The sequence below is a fragment of the Petaurus breviceps genome, unplaced genomic scaffold (genome assembly GCF_028583685.1).
Source record: "Petaurus breviceps papuanus isolate PSGF00001 unplaced genomic scaffold, PetGlider_PUasm1.0 99, whole genome shotgun sequence".
Lineage (NCBI taxonomy): Eukaryota > Metazoa > Chordata > Mammalia > Diprotodontia > Petauridae > Petaurus > Petaurus breviceps.
Window position 1 is genome coordinate 12,211,442 of NW_027187465.1, and position 25,060 is coordinate 12,236,501.

The 25,060-nt window shown below is 40.8% G+C and overlaps 1 protein-coding gene across 5 annotated transcripts in view; it reads left to right on the plus strand.

The window, feature by feature from the left end:
* Nucleotides 1-25,060, plus strand: part of CIT (citron rho-interacting serine/threonine kinase) — a 177,241-nt gene that overhangs the window by 106,539 nt on the left and 45,642 nt on the right. For 4 of the 5 annotated variants that reach the window (XM_069081488.1, XM_069081490.1, XM_069081491.1 and 1 more), the window contains 4 exons: nucleotides 3,222-3,275; nucleotides 19,144-19,341; nucleotides 20,167-20,360; nucleotides 22,584-22,719. In XM_069081488.1, coding sequence (XP_068937589.1) covers nucleotides 3,222-3,275; nucleotides 19,144-19,341; nucleotides 20,167-20,360; nucleotides 22,584-22,719 — 582 coding nt within the window. The remainder of the gene's footprint in view (nucleotides 1-3,221; nucleotides 3,276-19,143; nucleotides 19,342-20,166; nucleotides 20,361-22,583; nucleotides 22,720-25,060) is intronic. The other variant, XM_069081489.1, reaches the window with a different exon arrangement.

Below are 25,060 nucleotides of genomic sequence, written 5' to 3' on the forward strand. Positions count from 1 at the left end.
CAGTTTGCTTTCTGAGTGCTTATTAAAATCAGTAATCAATACCTACTCACATCACTATTTTTGATATTTACCTCACTAATTGACATTATTCTAAAAACTGCACTTAATTATTAAATTGCCAAAGCAAGAGACAAGCAATAATATCAAGGATCAGAAATAGGAAGATTTAGTTTGGTGCATGTTTTACATATAAAGGGATCAATAAAAGAAAGCTTGGGTCTTCTTTTATCCAGTCCTTGCCTGGCTTCTGCAGATAGATAGGGGTCTGATCTTTCCCATTTTATCAGCTTGTCAGCAGTTTTCTCCCCACCCTCTTCCTTTTACCAAATTCTCATTAATACAGGAGGGAAAGACAGTTAAGACAATACTGTGTGTAGCAAAGACTGACTCTTATGCCACCTTTCCAACCTGACCTTGCACACGACCCCTTCACTTGTCACTTAGTTGGACTGTTTGCACTTCCCTGCACACACTTTGTGCTTTTTTGCATCTGTACTTTTGCTTTCCCCTAATCCTTTCCCCAGCCCCTTCTCTAAGTGTTGGAGAGAGTGAACAGAGCTGTGCCCTTGCCATTAAGAGCAGCTCCAGGTTCCAGGGCTTGTCCTCTAGGTGGTTGTGGATCATGGGTCATAGATTGAAAGCTGAAAGGGAATGCAAGGGCAATCTAGTCCAGTCCTCTCATTAGATAGTTGAAGAAATTGAAGCCCAGAGAGGTTGTGGTTTTCTAATGCGTGTAAAAGTTAGGTTTACACTATCACTGTGCTACATGACACTATATACTGTAGTATATCAAGTGTGCAACATAGTGTTATGTCTTAAAAAAATGTACATGCCTCAATTAAAAAATACTTTATTGCTAAAAAATGCATCATTTGAGCCTTTGGTGACTTATAATCTTTTTGCTGGTGGAGGGTCTTGCCTTGATGTTGATGGCTGCTGAGTGATCTTAGCTTTTGGCCTAAACTGGCTTTTGACATGTCTTTCTCACTAAGCTTAATTATTTTTAGCTTTTGATTTAAAGAAAGAGATGTGTGACTTTTCCTTTCACTTGACCACTTAGAGGCCATTGTAGGGTTATTAATTGACCTAATTTCAATATTACTGTGTCTCAGGGAGAGAGACGGGGGGAATGGCCTGTTGTTGGTGGAACAGTCAAAACACACTTAATATTTGTTAAGTTCACAATTACGATAGTAACATTAAATGATCACTGATGACAGATCATCATAACATATGATGATGATAAAGTTTGAAATATTGCTAGAGTTACCAGAATGTGACACAGAGACATGATGTGAGCACAAGCTGTTGGAAAAATGGTGCCAATAGACTTGCTCAGTGCAGGGTTTGCCACAAATCTTCAGTTTGTAAAAAAAACACGGTATCTGTGAAGTGCAATAAAACGTGGTATACCTGTACTTTTTTCTGTTGAACTCCCATAGCCTTCGTAGTAATAACGATAATGATAACTAGCATTTATATAGGGTTTTAAGATTTGTAGAACACTCTACAGAGATCTCATTTGATCCTCACAGTCATCTAGGGAGGCAGGTGTTATTATTCTCCACATTTTACAGATGAGGAAACTGAGGCAGACATGTGAAGTTTCTTGGCCAGGGTCCCACAGACAATAAGAGTCTGAGGCTGAATCTGAACTCAGGTATTCCTGACTCCTGGACCAGTGCTCTATCCAGTGAGCCACCAGCTGCCTCCCTGATGACACGTATTATACTTTTATTTGTGTTGCTGTTATGTGTTTATTCAATTTCTCCCAAACTACCAGATGGCAAGACTTATTTTTTCCTCATAGCAGTTTATACAGGACCTTGCACAAAACAGAAGCTTGACACGTTATTGAATGAGTGAATGACTTCCTTTGTATCTCTAGGTCTCCAAAATGTCTTTTGTTTTTTAGGGCATAAGCTTCATGAAGGATGAGTGTGCACTTTATGCCACATACTCTTAATGATGAATGTCTTGTGGTTATAGTAGTTCCAGGATTAGCCATAGAATCAGTGATATATTCTGGTTTTAGTACTTCATAGTCAAGAAATTGTCAGTCAGAGATTATATTACTGTGATCGTAGTGATGAAATATCAATTCTGTCATTACATATTCAATTAGAATTAGTATTGGTTAATCAGACATGATTAGGCAGTCTTGTAATTAGTGTCAATAGAAATAGATTGATGTCATTAGGCATCTGACTTCTAACATGACAGTTAAGACTAACTGGTTATTAGCAGTTGACTGATAAATTGGATAATCTTTGTATAAAACACACTTGAAACTTAATATAAATAAGCAAGTATAGGACTGTACAGTTTGAGATCAGAAAAGACCATAGATTATCATTTGGTTCAACTTTTCATTTTACAGAAGAGGAAACAGAAGCCTGTGAATTAAGGTGAAGTGATTCAAATTCAGCTCAGACACCACCTCTGGGAAGCCTTCCCTATGGCCTCCAGTTGTGAGTGGGTTCTCTGTACCCTCCACTTGACTTTCATCATCCTTGTCTGGGTAATCGTGTAGCTCCTTCAGGAGAATGTCACCTCTTTCAGGCTTTGGATCCCAATGCTTGACACATTGTAGGTTCTTTGTAAATGTGTGTCATGATAAGAGCACAACTAGAACCCAGGTTTTCTGCTTCCTAATCTAATGTTCTGTTAGCAGATTTGAATGATAAGGCTAGAAGATAACAGAAGGCTAGGCCCTCCAAAGGATTCCTGAGCAGTGTCCTCATGAGTGAAATGAGCCCAAGATGGTAGCTTACCTTACCTTACCAGGTGCTCAGGCAGAGCTTTAGATAGGCTACCCTAGCACTGGATCTGTATTTGGGAGGTAGCAGGTGGTGAAGTGGAGGGACCCAGGGAGAGAAGAAGAATTCCTGTTTTTAAAATAACAAGTCTAGTAAAATAAAAAGCAAACTTTGGGGGTTTTCTGTTGATAATCTTTTGGGCAGCCTATAAAAATTAAATACTTCTAGGGATTACATACTAAATTATATCTTGTTTCCAATGCAGCAAAATGTTTACCAGTGATTTGATTTTTTTTACATTAATTTGACTTGTGCCACTTGATTCTTTGCCATTGAAGATTTACATCTGCTTTCCCAACTTGCTTACCTGCTAGGGAAATTGCTCTTCTGTGTGTTTGACCAATAACTATTAGATCCTATTCTAATGTATGAAAAATTGATGATTAACTTCTTACCTTTTAGGCACATAGAGATGAAATCCAGCGTAAATTTGAAGCCCTTCGTAATAGCTGCACAGTGAGTATTAAATACAGATCATTAAAATAATTCAAAATTAAGAATGAAAAAGTAAATGATAAGCCCACTCCTTTCTGCTCGTCATTTCTCACATGGGTATTTGGCCTAAAGGAGTCAGTGCACTTGAAACTAAATGAATTTGAGTTTTTAAGCCTTATATCAAGTTTAGTTTTTGAGATATCTGTGCATTTAAAAAAATTACTATTCATTCATCATGTTATTGGAGAAGCATGATTTGTTAGGCTCAAAATAGGATCATCTTTTTTTTTTTTTTTTGCAGTATACCTCATAAGAATGGGATAGTAGCTTCAGCAAAAGATGAAAGGCTAATGGTTTTTCTTTTATAAAATGGGAAAGAGAAATTCACCTGCCCTGCTTCTGGCCTGAGGCAGAACTCCTGTGTAGAATACATGAACGGGCCTCTGGGTGGGCATGCCAAGTGCCTTCTCCTCGTAGAGGGAATGGCAGTTGGGCCTTCCTTATTTAAACTGCACCATTTTAACTTCTTGCTTGGAACAACCATATTTGCAAATCATTTCCTTGAGCACTTTAGGGCCTCTTAGTATTTCATATGAGAACTCAAGAGTCATTGATTTTATCATGGAATACCTTCAGCAGATGTGCATGTTTTCTTTGTGTTAGTTACATGATAGGGAAATTTCAGAAATGGCAAGTCCTTGTTTTAGACTTTCTTATAAAAATATGCTAAATGTAGAAGAAAAGGCCATGTGGCTTCATTCACTTGTGCTCTCCACTTCGTTTTGACCCCAAATTGGCATGATTGCCAACCTGTTTATGTCTTCATGTTCTCCCTCTCCACCTTCCCTCACCGTCCATATTCTTTCCCTGCCAAATGGTCCAGGGCCTCCGAGATGCTGAGATGTCTTTTTCAGAATAACATATCTCTTCCAATAATTTATGTAGCAGCAGAGCTTACTCCCTGGGGCAGTTTGGACCCTCCACTTGTATATGCCCACAAGTGACTTGGTGTAGAGAGATCTTTTCACACTGCTGGGGATTTCCTTCCATTTCCCTATTATCTGTTCTTTGACCAGCAAGTTCTCTCTCATTCTGTTCCTGCTCCCTCTGTTTTCTGTTCTAGTATTCTGAATTCACATTTTTCACAATAGCTGTACTTGTAGTAGATGGGCACTTAAATATTGAACCAATGCATTTATGTAATATTTTTATACTACTGTGTATCTTAAAATGAGATGTATGTTAAAGGTATAGATCAGTCAGCTGGTTCAACTTTTTAGACTTTTCTCCTTGGAAATTTGTCTTTTTTTCTAGGATATAGTAGTGCTTTGTTCTTAATAGAAAACAGCTGAGAGGTATAATTCATGTAGTTAAAGTTCTTCCCCCAAAATGCTGGATTTGGGGTCCAGTGAGACCTATTTGGAATTGTTTTGAATAGTTCATGAATGTGTAATCACGGACATGCCCTGAACCTCTCAGTGCCTCCTCAGGTTACTCTGTCTACAAAGTGGGATCAAGAATACTCTCAGGGTCTTTGTAGAGAAAGTGTGAATCTTGCGACTCTGCGGAAACATGGGATAACACATGGTAGGTCCAGAAGCTTTTCAAAAGCTTAAGACTTTTGAGACACTCAGCTTTATGGCGATTGTTGTTCTAGAACAGTGCTGTGCAGCTGCAGGAAGTGTCCATTGTAAAAAGTGGTGACCTTTAACCAGGTGCGTTATACTTTTGTAAGTGCAATGTGTACTCTAAGGACACCGCATGTCATAACAGAGCTACCGTGTTTCCCCGATAATAAGACCTATCCCGAAAATAAGCCCTCCCCTTACTGTGTAAGATTCCTCTAAAATAAGCCCTCCCCCGAAAATAAGCCCTACTGAGATTGCTACTGTAGTGAAGGTGATCCCCTGCGCTACACGCTACATTACGGTAACCCTCTGTATGCACCGTGCTCCCCCCCCCCTGTAAAACGCACGCCGTGCTCCGAGCTGCATCCAATCAGAGCTGCAGCAGTGAGCGCGTCATCCTGTTCTTCCCCAGTGATTTGCTTGCTGGCGCCATTGAGAGCAGTGCCGCAGAGGAGAGCTGAGGCAGGACAACATAAGCCCTCCCCTGAAAATAAGCCCTCTGGTGTTTTTCTTTCCAAAAAAAATATAATAAGACAGTGTCTTATTATCGGGGAAACACGGTATATGCTTCTAAAGCCCTCCACAAAGAGTCTAGAGTTTTTTCATAGGTATTGTCCTTCGTTTCTGTCCTTCCCGGGGCAGCTGGAGGCACCGTGCAGAGAGTGTTGGGCCTGGAGTCAAGGAGACCTGAGTTCAAACCATCCCTCAGAAATCTGCTAACATTGTGATCTTGGCAAGTCACATGACCTTTGTCTACCTCAGTCTCCTCACACTATAAGAATGAGAGTGATGAGCACTGTTTCCCAGAGCTGTTGTGAGATCAGATGAGATGCTGCTCATGAAGAGCTTAGCATGCTGTCTTGCGCACAATAGGTGCTTCATGAATCCTTCCTTCCCCTCATTGCTAGGAACCAAGTAATCACTGCATCTAGCAGAAGGAAGCCCAGTCGGCAGTGTTCAGACACCTCCAGAACAAGATTGTAAAACTTAAATTCTGTCCGATGAAGAGGTTTTAAAAATTATCTTATTTAATCTGGCATCCAAGACTGCCTAAATCTGTTTCAGGAGGGGAGTTGGTAGGCAGACATATGACAGAATTCCTTGTGTATCAATCTGTTGACTCTTAACATGAAAAATGAACAACACTACCACGGGTGCTTTGAGCAGGAAATAGGGAATGGATTAATTTTTTGGCCCCTTGTGTTTTATTGTTACCCAGTTCCCTTCTGACTGCAGGAGCAAGCATCACTCTTTGCATCCTCCTGAGAAGTGGCCAGGCAGCCACACTTGGCTATTGCTTTTTATGCTGTCGAGGCTGAAGAACTAACTGAAATCTGTCAGAACCATGATGCTTGCGGATCAGTCTTGAAGAGGCAACAGAAATCCTCAAATTCTGGACAGTTGTTTTGGGGGGTGAGGGACAGGAGGGGAGGTGGCAGGAGAATACAAGTTCTGTACTTGGTTTCTGTTGTAATTCATTACATTACAAAAACTTGGATACAACTATGGCCAGCCTCCTCTGTTGAAGGAAAGATGCTAGAAATCATACTTTGACAAAGTGTGATTGGTAAAGCTGGATTATTATATAGTTGCAATTAGTTAGACTTCCTCCACCAAGGAAAATTGCATACCTTTGCAACTTATTGGATGATTTGTAAGAGTTGCAGTTGTAGAAAATGTCATTACTTTGCATCCAGCTTGATGAGGAGCCTAATTTACCTTGAGTGTAGATCAGTCAGCTGGTTCAACTTTTTAGTTGTCCCAGGTTATTCAACAACAATAAGTGCTCAGTCTGCACTTGGAATCATTCCAGCTTGGTGGGAGCTTGGACTCTGCTGGCCTAACTCTTGAGCATCCACAGTCAGGGATGCTGCTGCCAGCCTGAGGCATCAGGGAGTCCCTCTAGGGATCCTTAAATCACGCTAATGCTCAGTTATGGCATCTTAGCCTCGAGGACAAGAAGGATCTCAGTGACCACGTGGGAAAAAGAACTCTTTGTCCAGTTTACCTGACTAGAGCCTATGCCCATGGACCTCCAATGAGCAGGGCCTACTGCCTTCTAAGATATCGCTCATTGTCATGAAGTCTTCCCTTTCCTCAAGCCTTAATCTGCCTCTGCTACTTTGACCCAGTGTTTCTGATTCTGCCCCATGGAACCAAGCACAACCAGCCTACTTCCTCTTTTTGCTTGACATCCCTTCAAATACTTGAAGATGGCCCTCATGTCCACCTAAAGCTTCTCTTCTCCAGGTTCAATATCTCCAGTTCCTTCAGCTGATCCTTATGTGGTGTCACTTCAAGGTTCTTCATCCTTTGTTGCTTTTGTCTGGATACTCTATGGCTTGTCAATGTCTCCCCTCAAATATCATGCCCAGAACTGCACACAGTTTTCCAGATAGGGTCTGACAAGGGCAGAGTGCAGATGGACCACCACCTTTATTTCTGGACATTTTCACTGCCGGTGCATCCTAGGATGACAATAGGTTTCTTGACTGCTCTGTGACACTCTTAGGTATGTAGTCACTCAAGATCTTTTCAGATAAATTCCATTGTTGTCTAACTGCTCTTTTCCTACTTTGTGTGAAGTTGAACCTTAGAAACCAAGGGTAGTACTTGATGACACATGTCTCTGGAACCTTCTTCCAAATTGATATTAAGTAATTAATGACCACTTCATGTGTCTGACCCTTCTATTAATTCCAAATCCGCTTAATTATCACCTATTCTTTAATAATTAATTAATTATTGCCTATCAACGAGTCCACATTTTGCCCTTTTCCATGAAATGTTTTGGTTAACTATATAATTATAATCTCCTTATTTATTGATTTAGTAATCCTGCCCACAAAGGAGATAGGCTTTTCTCTTGTGACCTATTCTTGATGTTGACTCTTTCTGGTCCTCCCTCCTTTCTAGATAATCACTTGTCAGCTTTTGAGTCTTCAGTTTTAGCCTGTTGCCAGGGGAAATCAAAGTCAAGCTCACTTGTCTGTATTTGCACATTCTGTGTTCTTCTGGTCTTTGAAAATCAGGACATTTGCCCTTTTACAATCCTGTTCCCCTTCTCCTCTTCTCTGTGATCTTCTGTCTCTCTGACTGTGACTCTGCTCCATGTCTGCCGGTTCTTTCAGGGTCCCTTCATCTAGACTGGTGACTCAGATGGAATAAGTGCAACTGGCTGTTTCTTGTTACCTACTTTGGGTCATGTACTCCCTATTATCCGCTTTTTTTCCTGCCCTTATCAACTAAAAAAATCATTTTCTTTGTTATAGACAAGAAACCAGATAAGTATTAATTATTTCTGGGTCAATTCAATTTAACTTTATTTCAGCAAACATTTATACAATCCTTTTCCATCCCAGCACTTTGGTGTGTGCTAGGGAAGAGAAAGACAACTGTGAAAACATCCTCTGCCCTCAAAGAGCTCACATCCTTCTCACATGCCGTAAATAATAAATACCATCCATTAGCATCATATCCAGTTGAGGAAGTACTAATTAAGTGTTCTCACTACTTTGCTTGGCCCCAGGTCACAAAATAAGACATAGAACTATGACTTTTCATTGAGGAGCATGCATTTTAAAAAAACAAATTTTCTTTTTTACTATGAATTTAATCAACAAAGAAAATATTCTCATATGAAAAGAACGAAATAGATTTTATATGCAACCATGAACCTCTATACATTTGTTTTTTAGTCTCTCTCTTTTATTTCTCCCTCCCTTTCTCCTTTTCTCTTCTCTCTCTCCCCCTCTCTACTTCCTCCTTCTCTCTCCTTCTTCCCCTCCTTCCCTTTCCTTCTTCCTTTTTTCCCTTCTTTCCTCTCTCTGTCCTCCTTTCTCTGTCCCTTTCTTTTCCTCTTCTTCTTCCCTCTTTATCCCTTTCCCCTTATAGCAAATAGGTATAGTCATGGAAAACTAATTTTGTATATCTTCTCTTTCATCTTTCTACCAAGAGGCAGGAGGCTTGTTTGGTCCTAAGTTTTCTGACATCATGATTGTTTACTTTGTTGGTCAGAGTTCTGAAAGTTTTCAAAGTTCTTTTCCCTTACATTATTGTGCTCGTCAAATTGTAGATTGGCGCCTGCTTCTGCTCCTTTCACTCCCCATTGATTGATACAAGTCTTCCTAAGTTTCTCTGAATTCTTATGTTATAACAATAACCCATTGTATTCATATACCAGTTTCCTCTATCATCTCTCCAACTGATAGGTACACACTTTGTTTTCACTTCTTTGCTATGACAGAAAGAACTGCTAGAAATCTTTTTGTAATGATGGGTCCTTTTCCCTCTATCTTTGATCTGCTTGGGGCATATGCCCTGTAGGTTTATCACTGAGCTGACTTATTTTCAACTTACTGACTTTTTGTTCCTCCTCCCAAAGTAGTTTCTAGAATGGTTGGATCATTTCTTATAGAGCTTACAATCTATTGGAGGGATTAAATAGATAAGTATATACATGATCATTTTTTTTAAAGCAATTGAGGTTAAGTAACTTGCTCAAGGTTACGTGGCCAGTTACTTCTGGGTGGGTGCTAAGTGTCTGAGCCCAGATTCGACCCCAGGTCATCCCGACTCTGGGGCCGGTGCTCTCACTCACTGAGCCACCTGGCCGCCCCTATACATGATCATTTGAAGAGGGAGAGATCACTAATAACTAGGGAAGACTAGGAGGCTGCGCTTTAGCCAAGCCTTACAGGGAGCTAACAGTTTTTTTTTTTTTTTGCCTTTTGGAGGGCAATCGGGGTTAAGTAACTTGCCCAAGGTTACACAGCTAATTTTTTGTGTGTGGGTGTTAAGTGTTTGAGGCCAGAACCGAACTCAGGTCCTCCTGACTCGGGGCCGACACTTTACTCACTGCGCCACCTAGCCGCCCCCAAGCTAACAGTTTTAACAGTCCAAGATGAAGAGTAACTGCATTCCATTTTCAGCTCCTGGTCTCTACACAGTTGATAAATCACATGTGGGTTCATTCATTTTCCTTTCCTTCTGTTGCCTGGCCTGGTTTCAAGGAAGCATGGAACAAGAAAGGCCTGGTGTTTGGGTGTCTCCCACCACCCCATCCTTCGCTTTCTTGCCTCCTTTTGAAAAGTGTCTTGTCTCCCCCTTTCCAAAGATTGGAAGCTCTTTGAGGGCAGGGACTGTCTTTCTTTTTATTGAGTGCATCTCCAGCCCTTAGCATGGTACCTGGAATGTTGTAAGCACTTAATAAAGGTTGATTGGATTGAATGTAGTTCTTCCTTTCCTCTGCCTCTTGGAATCCCCAATGTCTCTTAAGATGTAGCTCAAGCAAGATGTCCTGTGCAAAGGCTTCTCTGATTTCTCTAGTTTTTAACGCTTTCTCCCTCTTAATATATTATTTTGGATATGCTTTGTCTTTATCTGTATCCTTGTACCCCACAATAAAATGTAAGTTCATAGAGGATAGAGACTGTTCTGTTTCCTGAGCGTGTAGCACTGTGCCTTTCTTATGGATGTTGTTCAGTCATTTCTGACTCTTTGTGACCCCATTTGGGGTTTTCTTGGCAAAGATACTAAAATATTTTTCCATTTCTTTCTCTAGCTCATTTTACAGATGAGCAAACTGAGGCAAATAGGGTTAAGTGATTTGCCCAGGGTCCCACAGCTAGTAAGTGTCTGAGGCAGGATTTGAACTCGGGCAAAGGAGTCTTCCCTGACTCTAGATCTAACACTCTGTCTACTGTACCATCTAGCTGCCCTTTCTTCTGTATGATAAGATGTAATAAAAGTCTAATTAAATTGAGCATTTCATTCTTAAGAGGTTCCCATTGCTCCTTGGCTGACTTTCCCTGTAGAATTTTGGTTTGTGGTCTCTCCCTATACTTCCCTTTGAAATTTGTGCTCCTGAAATCTGGGTATATGGCACAGCATCCCTGCCTTGAATTCAGCCAAATTCCAAGGTGGAGTCTTTGTTTCCCAAGGTTCCCATCATTTTCACCCCAGTATGTAGTTCTTCCTGGTTAGGGAATGCCAGCTCCAGAGTAGAATTTCCCTTTGTTTGTTTTTCTGTCTTTTGAAGGACAAAAGTCAAATTAAGGTCAGATAATGAATGAATAACTACTTTGTTTTTCAAATATGGTGTTGCTTCTGTTTCTGACTTCTTTGATTTTCACCTAAGTATTTTTCATCATGCTTTCACCCTCTGGAATTAAGTCAGTGATATCATTTTACCTGACCTGCTTTTACTGTCTGCCCACAAAATTGAGTACCATTGACAATAGAATAGACTAAATTACAAAATTTTCTTAGATTATATTTGCTCATTTAGAAAAAAAATTTTCTTCTAATAGCAGCAAAGTAGGCTTAAGAAAATCCTCTACTAACAACATAATTTAAAAAGTCTAAGATTTTCATTTATTATAAATACATTTCTTCTGTCATTTTGGTTTAAAGGATCCAAAATGAGAAGATGCTAAACACTTGAGTCACAATATAGGATAACATTTTTAAATCAATACATTAATATCTGTGATTCATATAACCCAGTTCATGAGGTGCTGCCCCTCACCCCATCAAAGCAACATTATAAATTATAGAGTTCAATAGATTATAATCTATTATATTAGATGTAATAGAAAAATATATCAGAAAACCCGATTGAATTAGATTGCTTTAAATCTTTGAATGGAATCTTGTGATAAACAGATAATTCTCCAGGTAAGTGGACAAAGCACAGATGGTCACCAGGTATGGATTGATGACGTACTGGAAATAGAAATTAAGAGGCGAGAAAAGGGGTGCCTTGGAGTGGTCTGGTGGGAGAGAAACGGGAGCCCTTGGTACTGCCCTGGGCAAGAGAACAATGGAGGTTGATACTTGGCGAGCCAGCAAGCGTTGATGAAGGGCCTACTGTGTGCCAGACTTGGCGCTAAGTGTTGAGGATACAGAGAAAGTCAAACACGGGGTCCTGCCCTCAAAGGAGCTCACAGTCTAAAAGGGGAAACAACATGCAACACCTACAGACAAATGAAATGTACGCCAGGTAATTTGGAGAGAGACGGCACTAACATTGAGGAGAATGAAGTGATTTATTTCAGTGTTTCTCACTTTAGTATGTCTCATAACACACAGAAGTCTGTTAGTGAATCAGAGGGCAAACTAGCTTCCTGTGCGCTGACATTTGTCTCTAACTAGAGATACATTTATAATAATAATAACCCAGGTTTATCAAGGACAATTAAGTGCAAAACATTTTCCTCACAATAGCCTTTAAGATAAGTGGTGATCCTGCTTTGCAAATAAGACAACTTGAGGCTAAGGGAGGGGAAGGCCCTTGTCCATAGTGTTTGGAAATCACATGTTCTTGGTTATGTGTTGGGATTTACTGGTATTTGGTTCTATACAATCTAGGAAAATTAGTATCCTTTTAATATGCTCTTGCAGACTCTGCAATAATTTTTCATTTGCTGTCGTTCACTGGTTTTTCTTCACTTATTTTAATGAAGGTTAAAAGAGGACTCTGAGAGAAAGATTGAAAGTTAGAAAACCAGGCCAGTAGCAAAGGAAGTGGAGAAAGATTGCTGGACTAGGAGTCAACAAGGGTTCCAAGCAAGCCTCTGACATTTACAAGATATATGACTGGGCAAGTCCATTATCTTCTACTGTGTTTCCCTGATGATAAGACCTATCCCGAAAATAAGCCCTCCCCTTACTGTGTAAGATTCCTCTAAAATAAGCCCTATTGAGATTGCTACTGTAGTGAAGGTGATCCCCTGCGCTACACGCTACATTACGGTACCCTCTGTATGCACCGTCCCCCCCCTTCCCCCCCCCCCCGTGAAACACACGCTGCGCTCCCAGCTGCATCCAATCAGAGCTGCAGCAGTGAGCACGTCATCCTCTTCTTTATTGAATTCATTATTGAATAAAGGTACATTTTTTTGTTCACATTTACCTGTTTATTAAAATTGCTGTCAATGTTCATTAAAATAAGCCCTCCCCTGAAAATAAGCCCTCTGGTGTTTTTCTGTCCAAAAAAATAATAAGACAGTGTCTTATTATCGGGGAAACACGGTATTCAACAAATGGAGAAATTGAGACACAGGAAGTTCAGTGAGTTGTCTAACCAAGGTTTTCTGGAGAGCCCTGGGCAGAAATGAGGCAGAGCCCAAGTTTTCTGATCTGTGGTTTAGAGCAGGTCTTCTTCATCTTGTTGGTCATCTGGTGAAACCTACAGGCTCCTCAGAATTCATAAAATACACAGATACAAAGGAAACCAGTTGTACTGAAATGATTAGCAAAATATTTTTAAAATACCAAGTTCGTGGGCTTTTGGTCAAGACCCCCTGGTTTAGAGCATATTTTGCCGACCACTTTGCTTCTATGTTTGCCTAATATATATATTGGGTAACGGAAGTTAACTGAAGATGTTTATTATTCAGTTTGGAAAATGTTCATGGACATTTACTGCATTTAGGCGATCAACATTGTTATTTGTAATTCTGGGACACTGAGTTGGAGACGGCTGGAGGGAATGCCAGCGTTTAATAAATACCTTGTCTATCTGTTAGGTATAATGATTCTGAGAATATAGAATAAGAAGGGAATTTGGTCTGTTTTTCCCAAAGAACTAGAGTACATAAAACTTATGTGCCTATAGATATGCCTTCATACTTCAAACAGGTGCATCAATCATTAATTTGATGTTTGACAGCTAAAAAGATTTTATGGACCTGTTTATTACACTGAAGAGGTCATTTTCAATTAACAAAACATTCACAGCAAAATTGAAAAACAAAGCAAAACAGTGTCTTCTGACTTAGATTTGGTCTTATTTACTGAACTGATATCCCATGATTGTATCTGAGATTAAAAAAAGGTAATCATCCAAAAATGAAGAAATAGAGATGTTTTTGGAATGATTGCAACAATTCATAAATAGAGTACTTCCCCTCCTTAATCCAAATCATTTAAAAACTAAATTTAAAATTTTTACTTTGGGTCCCTTTGTTCACAAATTGCCAGTAAATGCTCAGATTCTTGAGAATTGGCCCTGAACAGCTCCAAGGGGGAAAGCTGAATGATCTGAAATGAAAATCACTCAGCCATTTATTTCAAGAATACTAAGGTGAAGAAGCCTTTTCAAAATATGACAATTCTTTAGTGTTTACTTCTAATTTTCTAATATGTAATTTAACTGTCAAAATAGTTTGGGGTTTGTAGTCCAGCATTATTTGCAGGTCTGTTCTTTGATTACCTTTACTTGAATTGATGAATTGGTAAATTCAAAATATGTTTGTGCTGTTTGAGTTATGGTTGGTCAGTCTTTCTTCATACAAGTATTTGGATCTTTCTTAGGAGGCAATATGTGACAGTATAGATTGCTGCACTTGGAATCAAGACGCTTTCCAGCCCAGCCTCTGACCTTTCTTTACTGAATCTCAGATGACTGCTAAGGCTAAATTTTATAGATGAGGTGTTGGAAGCTGCTGTACTAGAGACTGGATATACTGGTCTTTCTTAGAGATAGTGGTAGGGAAATTTCAGTGTTTTTAATTGTTATTAATTTTTTTTCTTTTCAGTCAGCAAAAATGTGCCCTCTCCTTCCTTCCTTCCTCCATCAGAAATGAAAGGAAAACCAAATCCTTGCTACAGACATATATAGCCAAGCAAAACAAATGTCCGCATTGGCCTTGTCTAAAATTTAAAAAAAATGTATACACATATATGTCTCATTTTGTCTTCAGAATCCCTTACCTCTCTCTCAGGAGCTTTGATAACATGTTTTATCAGTAGCGTTCTGGAATCATGGTTTGTCGTTATGTTCATCAGAGTTACTAAGTCTTTCAGAGTTGTCTTTACAGTATTGTTACCATTGTATAAATTGTTTTCCTGGTTCTATTTAATTCATTCTGTATCAGTTTATATAAGTCTTTGATAGGTTTCTCTGAAAACCTCCCCTTCATCATTACTTACAGCACAGTAGTATACATTTATTTGCCTTCATTCATTCTCTCCATGATTGGCAGCCCCTCTGATTTCCATTCTTTGCTGCCTCAAAAGGACTATTAATATTTTTTGTACAACCCTAGTTAAATTTTATTTTGCTTAGGACTAATCTCTTCCTTAATCTATTGTCTTTTTAATTCCCCCTTCTCATTTTTCTTCTTATTTTCCTGCTGAGTGACAGATATTTTTGTAACCAACCAACCATTTTTTCCTCCTTTGACCAGTTCAGACGGGAGTGCAGTCTGTGTTAACTGCTGTTCCTCCCGCTCTTCTGCTCCTGTGCTGTCCACTGTGTCCCTCTTCCTTGCCATTCTTCTTTTGAAAATCAAGATAAGAACCACCCCCGAGCCTTTTGTCTTATGAGACCCCCTATATCATCCCTGACGGTGATAAACTTCAGAGGGGATGCAGGTGTCAGAATATGAGTAAATTCTTCTTTTGTAGTCATTTGTCATTTTTTCACTCATATTTACCTTTTTGTTTCTTTTAACTCTTGTGTTTGGATTTCAGAGTTTTTTTGCACCTCAGCTCTGGTTTTTTCATCAGGAATGCTTGGAAGTTCTCTATTTCATTAGTCAGTCGATCAACACTTATTAAGCAGGCACTGTACCAGGTACTGTGCTAAGTTCTGGGCACCATACTTAGGTTAAAACCCATTTTCTCCTCTGAAGGATTATACTTAGTTTTTCTGGGTAAGATATTCTTGACTTGATCTTTGCCTTCTGGGATATCATGTTCTAAGCTATCTGTTTCTTTATGGTGGTAGCTGCAAAGTCTTCTGCGATTCTGACTGTGGCTTCTCAGCACTTGAATTCTTTCTTTCTGACTGCTTTCACTTTTTAAAAAAAAATTTCACCTGGAAGTTATGGGTTTTTGCTATACTATTCCTGAGGGTTTTCGTTTTTGAGTTTCTTTTAGGAGATGACTGGTGGATTCTTTCTATTTTTGCTTTGCTCTTTGGTCCTGAGAGCTCTGGGAGGTTTTCTTTCAAGATTTCTTGAAATCTAATATCCAGGCTCTTTTTTGGAGGGGTAGGGGGGAGTGTTATGGCTTTAAGTTAGTCCAGTGATTTTTTAAAATTTTTTCTCTTTGATCTCTTTTCCAGGTTAGTTGTTTTTGCTCTGAGTTAACTTATTTTTTCTTTTCTTTTTTTCCCCCCATTATTTTGACTTTGTTTGAAATTCCTTGTTTCATGGAATGATTGACTTCTATTTGGTCAATTCTAGTTTTCAAGGAGTTTATTGCTTGGACAAGGTTTTGTACCTCTTTTGTCAAGCTGTTAATTCCCCTTTCAATTCTTTCTTTCATAGTTTTCATTTTTCCCCCAGGTTTTTCCTCTAGTGCTCACATTTCATTAATTAAAAATATTTTTTAACTCTTGCTTTATCTCTTCCAGAAATTCTTTTTGAACTCTGTCCCAAGATGTGTTATTCTTTGATGCTTTACTTATAGATTTTTTGGAGTTATTCTCTTTTTCTGTATTTGTGTCTTAAAGCTCCCTTGTCATCACCAATAGCTTTTTATAGTGGGATTCTGTTTTTATTTTCTCATTCTTACCTCTTTTTTATTTATCACTTTATGTTAGGGATAGACTCCATGTACTCTCAGAGGGAAAGCCTAGGCTGGTTGTATTACTAGTGTCTTGGGGTATTGAATGTTGTGTTGTTCCAGGATCTTAGGGACAGGTTGAGACCTAAAAGCTTTTACTGGTTCTCCAGTGGTCCTGTCAAGATTAGAATCTGATTGTTGGCTCTCCTGGTCTAAGCTTAGCAAATTTCTAACCTGGGTCTGGGTAGTGGTATTTGTCTGCTGGACTCATCAGCCAGCTGGAAAGCTCTAAAGTTCAGTGACAGAATTGCAGGTGTCCTGCCCTCATTATTCCTTTGCAGGCTTCAGATAGGGATAGAAGCTGGAACTAAGACCCTGCTCTGCTCTAGGGACCAGAGCCACACTTCTGAAGCTTATTTCTGAACTCCCTCCTTCTAAGCTTATGACCACTCCTAACTCCTGGGTATGGTCTCTTCCTCAATCCATCTTGGATCTGTGCTCTAGTACTGGGTAGAGGATGACAAAGTTGGTATTTCCTGCACCCTGCACAAGGTTGTACCTAGTCTGGGTCTGAGACCTCTTGCTCTTAGATATAGTATCTGGGCACTGGAATGCTCCAGGCCAGATTGTATCCACAAACTTCTCTATCTGGTTCCCTATGCTGACCTGGACTGAAGAAATGACTCATTTTGATTTTTTCTTGGCTTATCATGATTTGGTTTGGTGTGTTTTTCTGGATCTGTTTGGAGAAATCTTGCCTGCTATACTTCTTCCTGTGACTGCCATCTTGGCTTTACCCTCTATACTTTGAATTTCATCTTTTTAAAAAATACAGTATTTTATTATTTCTAATGACATTTAAAGACAGTTTTTAACATTCATTTAAAAAAATTTTTGAGTTCAAAATTTTCTCCTCACTTCTCCCCTCCCTAAGATGGTAAGCAATTTTATATAGTTTATATATGTGCAGTCATGTAAAGCATATTTCCATATTAGTCATGTTGTGAAAGAAGAAACAGATCAAAAGGAAAAAACACATACACAAAAGTGAAAAATGGTATGATTTGATCTGAATTTAATTCTTTCTCTGGAGATGGATAGCATTTTATATCATGCATCCTTTGGAATTGTCTTGGATCATTGTAATCCCAAGAAGAGCTAAGTCATTCATAGTTGATCATCACACAGTGCTGCTGTTTACTGTGTACAGTGTTCTCCTGGTTCTGCTCACTTCACTTTGCGTGAATTCATTGAAGTCTTCAGGTTTTTCTGACATTCGCCATCATTTCTTACAGCACAATAATATTTCATTATATTCGTATGCCACAACTTGTTTGGCCATTCCCCAATTGATGGACATCTCCTCAATTTTCAATTCTTTGCCACCTCGAAAAGAGCTGCTATATTTTTGTACAAATAGGTCCTTTTCCCTTTTTTTAATGATCTCTTTGGGATATAGACCTAGTAATAATATTGTTGGATCAGAGGTTATAAACAGTTCGATTGCCCTTTGGGCATAATTCCAAATTGCTTTCCAGAATGATTAAATCAGTTCACAACTGAATTTCAACTTATTTAGTTGGTTGCAATACCATTATGTCTTTATTTTTCGTTAAAAAATAAAACTCATACTTTTAATACATTATCCATAAATCTCACTTGTTCCTTCCATAAAATAGTACTTTACATTTATATAATCCTCTTACAATTTATAAGTCTTGTTTAGCTATGTCTGTCAACAGACTCTCCCCATGCCTGCAGTGTGCTTCCTCTTGGCCTATCTCTTTGACAGTTAGGTAGCAAAGTGTAGCAAGTGCTGGATTTGGACCCAGGAAAACCTGAGTTCAAATGTTGCCTCAAACATTTACTAGCTGTGTGACCCTGGGCACATCACTTCACCTTTTTTTTTTCAGCCTCAGTTTTCTCATTTATAAAATGGGTATAATAATAGCACCTACCCTCTTAGGGTTATTATGAAGATCAAATAAGATGACACATGCAAAGGACTAGCTGTTGTTATTATTTCTCCTTGTTTCTTGATTGTACCTTCTAGTGAGGACTTTCCTGCTCCAGCTGCTCATCTCCCCCCTCTACCCCACCCCATTACTTTGCATTTAATGTGTGTCTCTGTTTTTCCCCATAGAATATCAGGTCCTTGAGAGCAGGGACTGTTTCAGATAATTCCTAATTTTTGTCTTGGTCACACCTGGCACTGTGTCCAGCTCATAGTAGACACTTAATCAATATGCCTTTGATTGATAATCAGAGCTGCCTTTTATGTGGCACTTTCCCCTTTGATCCTCACAACAACCCTGTGCTGTGGGTAGCAGAAGTATTTTTTATATCCATTTTGTTAGAGATGAAGCTGTGACTCCACAGAAAGTGAGCTGTTCTGGCTTATAGAAGACTAGAAAGGGTTGAAGTTGAATGTTGGATCCTGGGTGTCTGGCTAAGTCCAGTCCTCTTCCTGCTCTGCCACTATTTCCAGCTCCTTCGCTTTGGGCCCACATGCCAGATGCAGTGGGAGCTTCATACCCTCAGCCCTATGCTGGGATCTGGGAGGCTTGTGAAATGTGTTCCCTGGAGCTGCTGCTGAGACACATCCCTGCTGTGCTTGGGAGCTGCTGTCCAGGTCAGCTTCTGGGGCTTGTCTGTTGGCTGCATTAAAGTCCCAGGGGCTCTAGGAAGAGAACGCTCATGTGAAAACCAGGGATAACTCTAACCCGTGTTCTTCACCCTGTTAGGTGATAACAGACTTGGAAGAACAGCTGAACCAGCTGACCGAGGACAATGCAGAGCTGAACAACCAAAACTTCTACTTGTCCAAGCAGCTGGATGAGGCTTCTGGTGCCACGGACGAGCTGGTGCAGCTGCGCAGTGAGGTGGACCATCTCCGCCGGGAAATCACCGAGAGGGAGATGCAGCTCACCAGCCAGAAACAAGTAAACATCTCCAGAATCCCGCGAGAAGGAGGGAGGGCCGAGTCATCAGCCTCGAAGGCACTTGGCTACAAGTTCTCCCCACCAGTGGATTCTTTTCACAATCCATTATCAAGGACTCACAATTTGAAAATCTTTACAGTTGGGTTTACAGTTAGATTTTAGTTTGGAAGGATTATAAAATCCCCGTGTTTCTTGAAAAGGTTATTGTAGTTTGCTCTTTCATCAGGATACTAATATTTAACCACTTTCCTCTAGTTGTTGGTTTCATTGCACCGGGACCAAGGCTATTATAAAAACAGAATTATGGCAGGTAGAAGAACAAAAATTATAAAGCAGGAAGGTGTCCTGCTGAGATGAGAGTGCTGACCTGAGCATCCAGAGAGATCTGGGTGGGAATCCTGCCTTCTTAATTTATTAACTCTCTTAGTTTCTTTGACTTTCCATTTTCTTAACTGTAGAATATAAATAACACTATCAGTAGCACCATCTTCTCAGGTTTTAGAAAGATCAAATGAAATATATTTAAGGCCTTTTGCAAACCTTAAACTGCTACATATTCATCAGCTTATTTTATTCCTCATATACATTCCTTGAGTTAGCTAACAATGGAGGAAACATTAGGCTTTAGTTCTCTTGCTACTAAAAATCACAGTCCACAGCATTAATTAAGTATTTATTTTGCATAGAACATTTGCACTGGATGCTGCCTAAGATACAGAGATTAAATAATGCACAATTTGGACAATTGTGAACTGGAAATGATTAAGTAATATTTTAAAGAATTCTCACTTGATGTCAGAAACATAATGGCACTCCTTTTTTCAGACAATGGAAGCCTTGAAAACCACTTGTACAATGCTCGAAGAGCAAGTGATGGATTTAGAGGCCCTGAACGACGAGCTTCTGGAGAAGGAGCGTCAGTGGGAGGCCTGGCGCAGTGTTCTTGGCGATGAGAAGTCCCAGTTTGAGTGTCGGGTCCGAGAATTGCAGAGAATGTTGGATACTGAGAAGCAGAGCAGGTGGGATTTTGTTTTTGAAAAAAATTTTGGAGTTCCCTATGAAAGTGTCTGTCACTATGAAAAACTAAAGCTAGAGAGGAGAGAGACAGAGACAGAATAAGAGCTAAGGCTGCGGTGGTTGCCACACCCACTGTGGCAAGTCAGGAAAATCATGAGCCACAAAGTAGGGTCTGCAATCATTTCTGGGGGGAGGAAGGGAGAGAGGGAGTCTGTAGAAAGGTGTTGGGAGTCAGAGAAAGGTATTCTAATTGTTAGCAAAAATTGTCACTTTTTTTGGACATTTTTTCCATGTAGCAAAGTGTGTGACCTGCTGTTCATCCTTCTGTGGTGATTGGCCATCCTCTTTTATGCCAGGGAGCACGATTCCAAGATGACGTGATAGTGAATTCTAGTTATCAACTCATGGCTCATATGGATCATGGTTCTAGATCTGGAAGGAACCCTAGAATCATCTAGTCCAACTCCCTCTTTTTACAGATGAGGAAACGGAGGCCTAGAGAGGGGCTAGGACGTGTCCAAGTCCACACAAAGAGTGAGGGGCACATGTAGGCCTCGAGCTCCATGTTTAGTCTTTGTGCAGCATTATGCTGTCTGACTTGAGGAGTATTCCCTGCTCATTAGAGCCATGAGCAAGCTGAGCTCATGTTTTCAGTGGGGTGTGTCAGAGAAATCCCATTTTGTTATTGTCCTCAGCTCAGAGGGCCTGCCTAGGTGAGCTGCCGTTCTGAGCTCCGCGTTGTACCCAAGCATCCTCTGGGCCTTGCCGCCGACTCTGTCAGTGCCAGTTCCTGGAGCCATTGGTGTCTGTCTCCGTTAGAGAATTTTGATTCTTGTAGGCAATTGATTTGAGTGTAAGAAGTTCAGAAGCACCTACAAAAGGCTATAGCCAGGAGACATAAGTACATGATATATGTAATGCCCAGGAGGTCAAGAGAATACTAGGTTTGGAGTCAGGAGGCCTGGGTTCACCTTCTAATCATGAATGCTTATGTGACCTTGGAGACCTCACTTGGCTTCTCAGATTCCTTATCTTTAAATTTAGAGGTTGGATTGGACGCTTATCCAGTCCTCAAATCCTGTAATTCTATGAAGTTTGGGGTTATTTTGAGAACCTTTTGAAAGAGTTCCATTCTGATTTTCGTATTTTTCCACTCTACTTTTAGTAGCAAATTTCCGTGCTTAAAGTATATCTATCCATCAGAGTATCCTTCAAACTTTATGGAATTGGCTCCTTCATTGTAAATGTATTTTGAACTCTAATCTTTGGCTAGAAGAAGTTATTTTCCTAACAATATGCATACCATTCTGTGGGTCCTTTGGGCACTCTGTGTATTCAACAAATATATATTGACTAATTGACTCCTATAATTCAAGTCCCCCGAGAGGATATGATAGTGTTCATAGGTTGTATTTATTATAGTTGAAGCTTAAAATATCTTTTTGCCTTTAGCCTGTGTCAGCAGAAGTCTAGAAATAGGAGCTTGTTAGCCTCTTCTTCCTTGAGGCCTAAAATGGATTCTATCCACTAGTAAATGTGGGTGATGGGATTACAGAAGCATTGCTCTAGAGACAGAAGAAACCTAGTCAGTTCGTTCAGTCCTGTCTTCTCAGAGAGCCTGGCCATCTCAATATCCTAGCCCAAGGTCATACAGGGATTGAATGACAGGTTTCAGACCCGGGTCACACATCATAGAATCACAGAATCTGAGAGATGGAAAGACTCCAGAGGCCATGTGGTCCAACCATCCATGAACACAATACTCACTACTGAATTGCTGAGGAGTCTTCCCAGGCCACAGCTTCCTTTGTTAGGAAGCATTCCCTGACATCCAGCCCACTGCTCCTGGGTCTGCTTCTTGGAGCCAGACGGAACAAGTCTAATCCTTCTTTCAGACAACCTTTAAAATATTTGGAAGCCCCTGAGTCTTCTCATCTTTTATCCAAACGTGCCTATTTCCTTTAACAGATCTGAATATTGCCATTGACATCTGGCATCAGGCCTTCTAGCAGAACCCGGGCTTGTTAGGGAAAGGATGGAGTCTGCATACCACAGGGCAGTCAAAGCCACAGGGAGAAGGCTGTCGGTACCTGGGCAGATCCACAGTACTTTTACCCCTCATTTAGCCCTCCTTACTTCTCAGAGAAGATTCAGGTGACTTCTTTTCTCCTGTCCCAAAGCAAGGATGAGAATGCTGACTTAGGTTTGCTTTATTTTTTGAATAGAGTAAGGGCTGATCAGCGTATCACGGAGTCTCGTCAGGTGGTGGAGCTGGCTGTGAAGGAGCACAAGGCTGAGATCCTGGCTTTGCAGCAGGCCCTGAAGGAGCAGAAGCTGAAAGCTGAGAGCCTCTCGGATAAGGTTAGTCTAGTTGGCGGGCAGCACCATCAAAGCCCTGGGCATGCTGGCGCCCACCAGAGTCTCCTCTCTTCTAAAGCTGCTCTAGGTATCTGCCGTTTTCATCTGCAGTGGGCTGAGCTGGTCAGGCAGCTGCCCTAAGTTTAGCATCAACATGGTGAGCCCCCAAGAGTGGCGGGTGGGGGATACTGGGTTGTTTAAGTAGGGGCTAAACAACTTAGACTGTAAGTGGCTCATGTCAGAGCTTCCCTGCCTGTTAGAAGGGGTGGGGTTGGGTTCATGAGGAGCCCCTACACATCCAGTTTGGGTGACATCAGGAGATCCAGTCTCTAAAAAAAGAAAAGGACCAGAGTTAACCCAACACAGTTTTGCATCATAAAAACCTCATCTCCGTAGAGTGCTTCAGAGTTTCCTGAGCACTTTCTTCACAGCCAGTGAGGGAATTAATGGCCAGAGGGGTTGTGATTTGCTCAAGGTCAACTAACTAAAGGATAATTCCAGAAACTGGCCGATTCTTTCTGACTTGGAATGCAGTGTCTCTCTACTGTGATAGAACAACCTGGGTCCAGTTAGTGACACTGATCCTCAAAGGAGTTATCAGGGGCAGGATTGTGTTGGGCCAGTGAAGCCTCCATGTTAAATCTGGAGCTAACAAGCTAATTTTTTTCTGCACTCGTGATTCCTGGAGCAGTTTGGGGAGTTAGTGTCCTTGACATGAGGGCAGCTAGTGGTACAGTGGATAGCGTTAGGTTTGGAGTCAGGAAGAACTGAGTTCCAATCCAGCCTCAGACACTTCCTAGCTGTGGTGACCCTGGGCAAGTCACTTTACCCTGTTTGCCTTAGTTTCCTCATCTATAAAATGAATTAGAGAAGGAAATGGAAACTACTCCAGTATCTTTGCCAAGGAAACTCCAGAAGGACTCATGAATAGTCAGATACAACCTTTGGCCAGTTATCATTTCTAGTGTCAAAGCACTGATGGTGCTAATAAGACCTTTTCCCAGTTTTTGTCCAAGGTTCACTGACATCGTAGATGAATAGACTCTTGGACCTAGAATGACTCTTAGACACCTTCATGTCCAACTTTTCATTTTCAGGGGATTGATGCCCAGAGAGGAAAAGGAATTTGCCCAGCAGGGGTTGGTGAGAGAACCACACCTAGAGCCCTGAGCTGCTGCTCTCTCAGCCTGGGCTCTTCCCCCATGCTGTGCTTTGGGGGGGAGTAGGGGAGAGGGGGGAAATTCTCACTGACAATGTTTGCAGAGTGTTTTGAACCTTTTTTCTTGTTCATTAATAGTCCTAGGAGGTAAATCTGATTAATTGAATAAAAATGTGTTGATGGAATTCTTGGATTAATTCTTTAGATGAGGAATCTAAGGAAAAGGGTAAGCTCTGAAGGGAGCTAAGCATTGTAAGAGGTGGAGGTGAGGGAGGGAAGGCATTCCAGGTACGGGAGACACCCTGGGCAGATGGAATGTCATGTGTGAGGAAAAGCAGATTGGGCGCATTGGCTGGACTGTGACCTCATGAAGCTGGCTTCAGTGTCAGAAGGCTGGAGAGATGGCTTGCCAGAGAGATCACAGACTGCAGGAAAGAGAACCTTGCCCTGGGAACCAGAAGGCCTGGCTTTCACTGGGGCCTTAGCACTTAGCAGTTTTTTGCCTTTGAACACAGCAGAGAACTTCAGAGTTTCACTTATTTTAATCTGCAAAATAGGCATCATAGTACTTGCCTTCCTCAGGTCATCATCTCTAACAAGTGAAGTGTTTGTTAACTTCAGCATTGTTCTCAGGCTGCTGGTTTGGCTGCCCCTCCAAGATAGGGTTGGAACCAAACTGAACCAAAGCATTTGTATTTGATTCCTGTAGAGGGCAGGTTGATGCTGGGCCTCATGGAAGGGGAATTGACATTGTCAGATGGATGTTCAAGGAGTATTGCTTTGGCAGCTGTGAGGAGCGTGGACTGGAAGGGGAGACCAATTAGGAGATTAGTCCAGGAAAGATGTGATAGCGACCTGAAAATAAGCATTGTAGCCGTTTGGGTAGAGACTGCGGCTTGGCTATGAGAATTATGGAGCTGGAATCTATTGGACTTGGCAACTTACTCGATATTTGGATGGGGGGAGAATAAGAAGTGGAAGATAACATGGAGATTGTGAACCTGGGATACTAGAAGACTGATGCTTCTCCAGAGAGAAGTCCGGAAGTTCAGAACAGGGATGGATCTGGATGGGAAAGGTGATGAATTCTGTTTTGCCTTTGAGTTGCCAGTGTATAGCCTTCTTGAAATTTTCAATAGGAAATTGATGACATTGACCATGAGCTCAGGAGAGAGTCTAGGACTG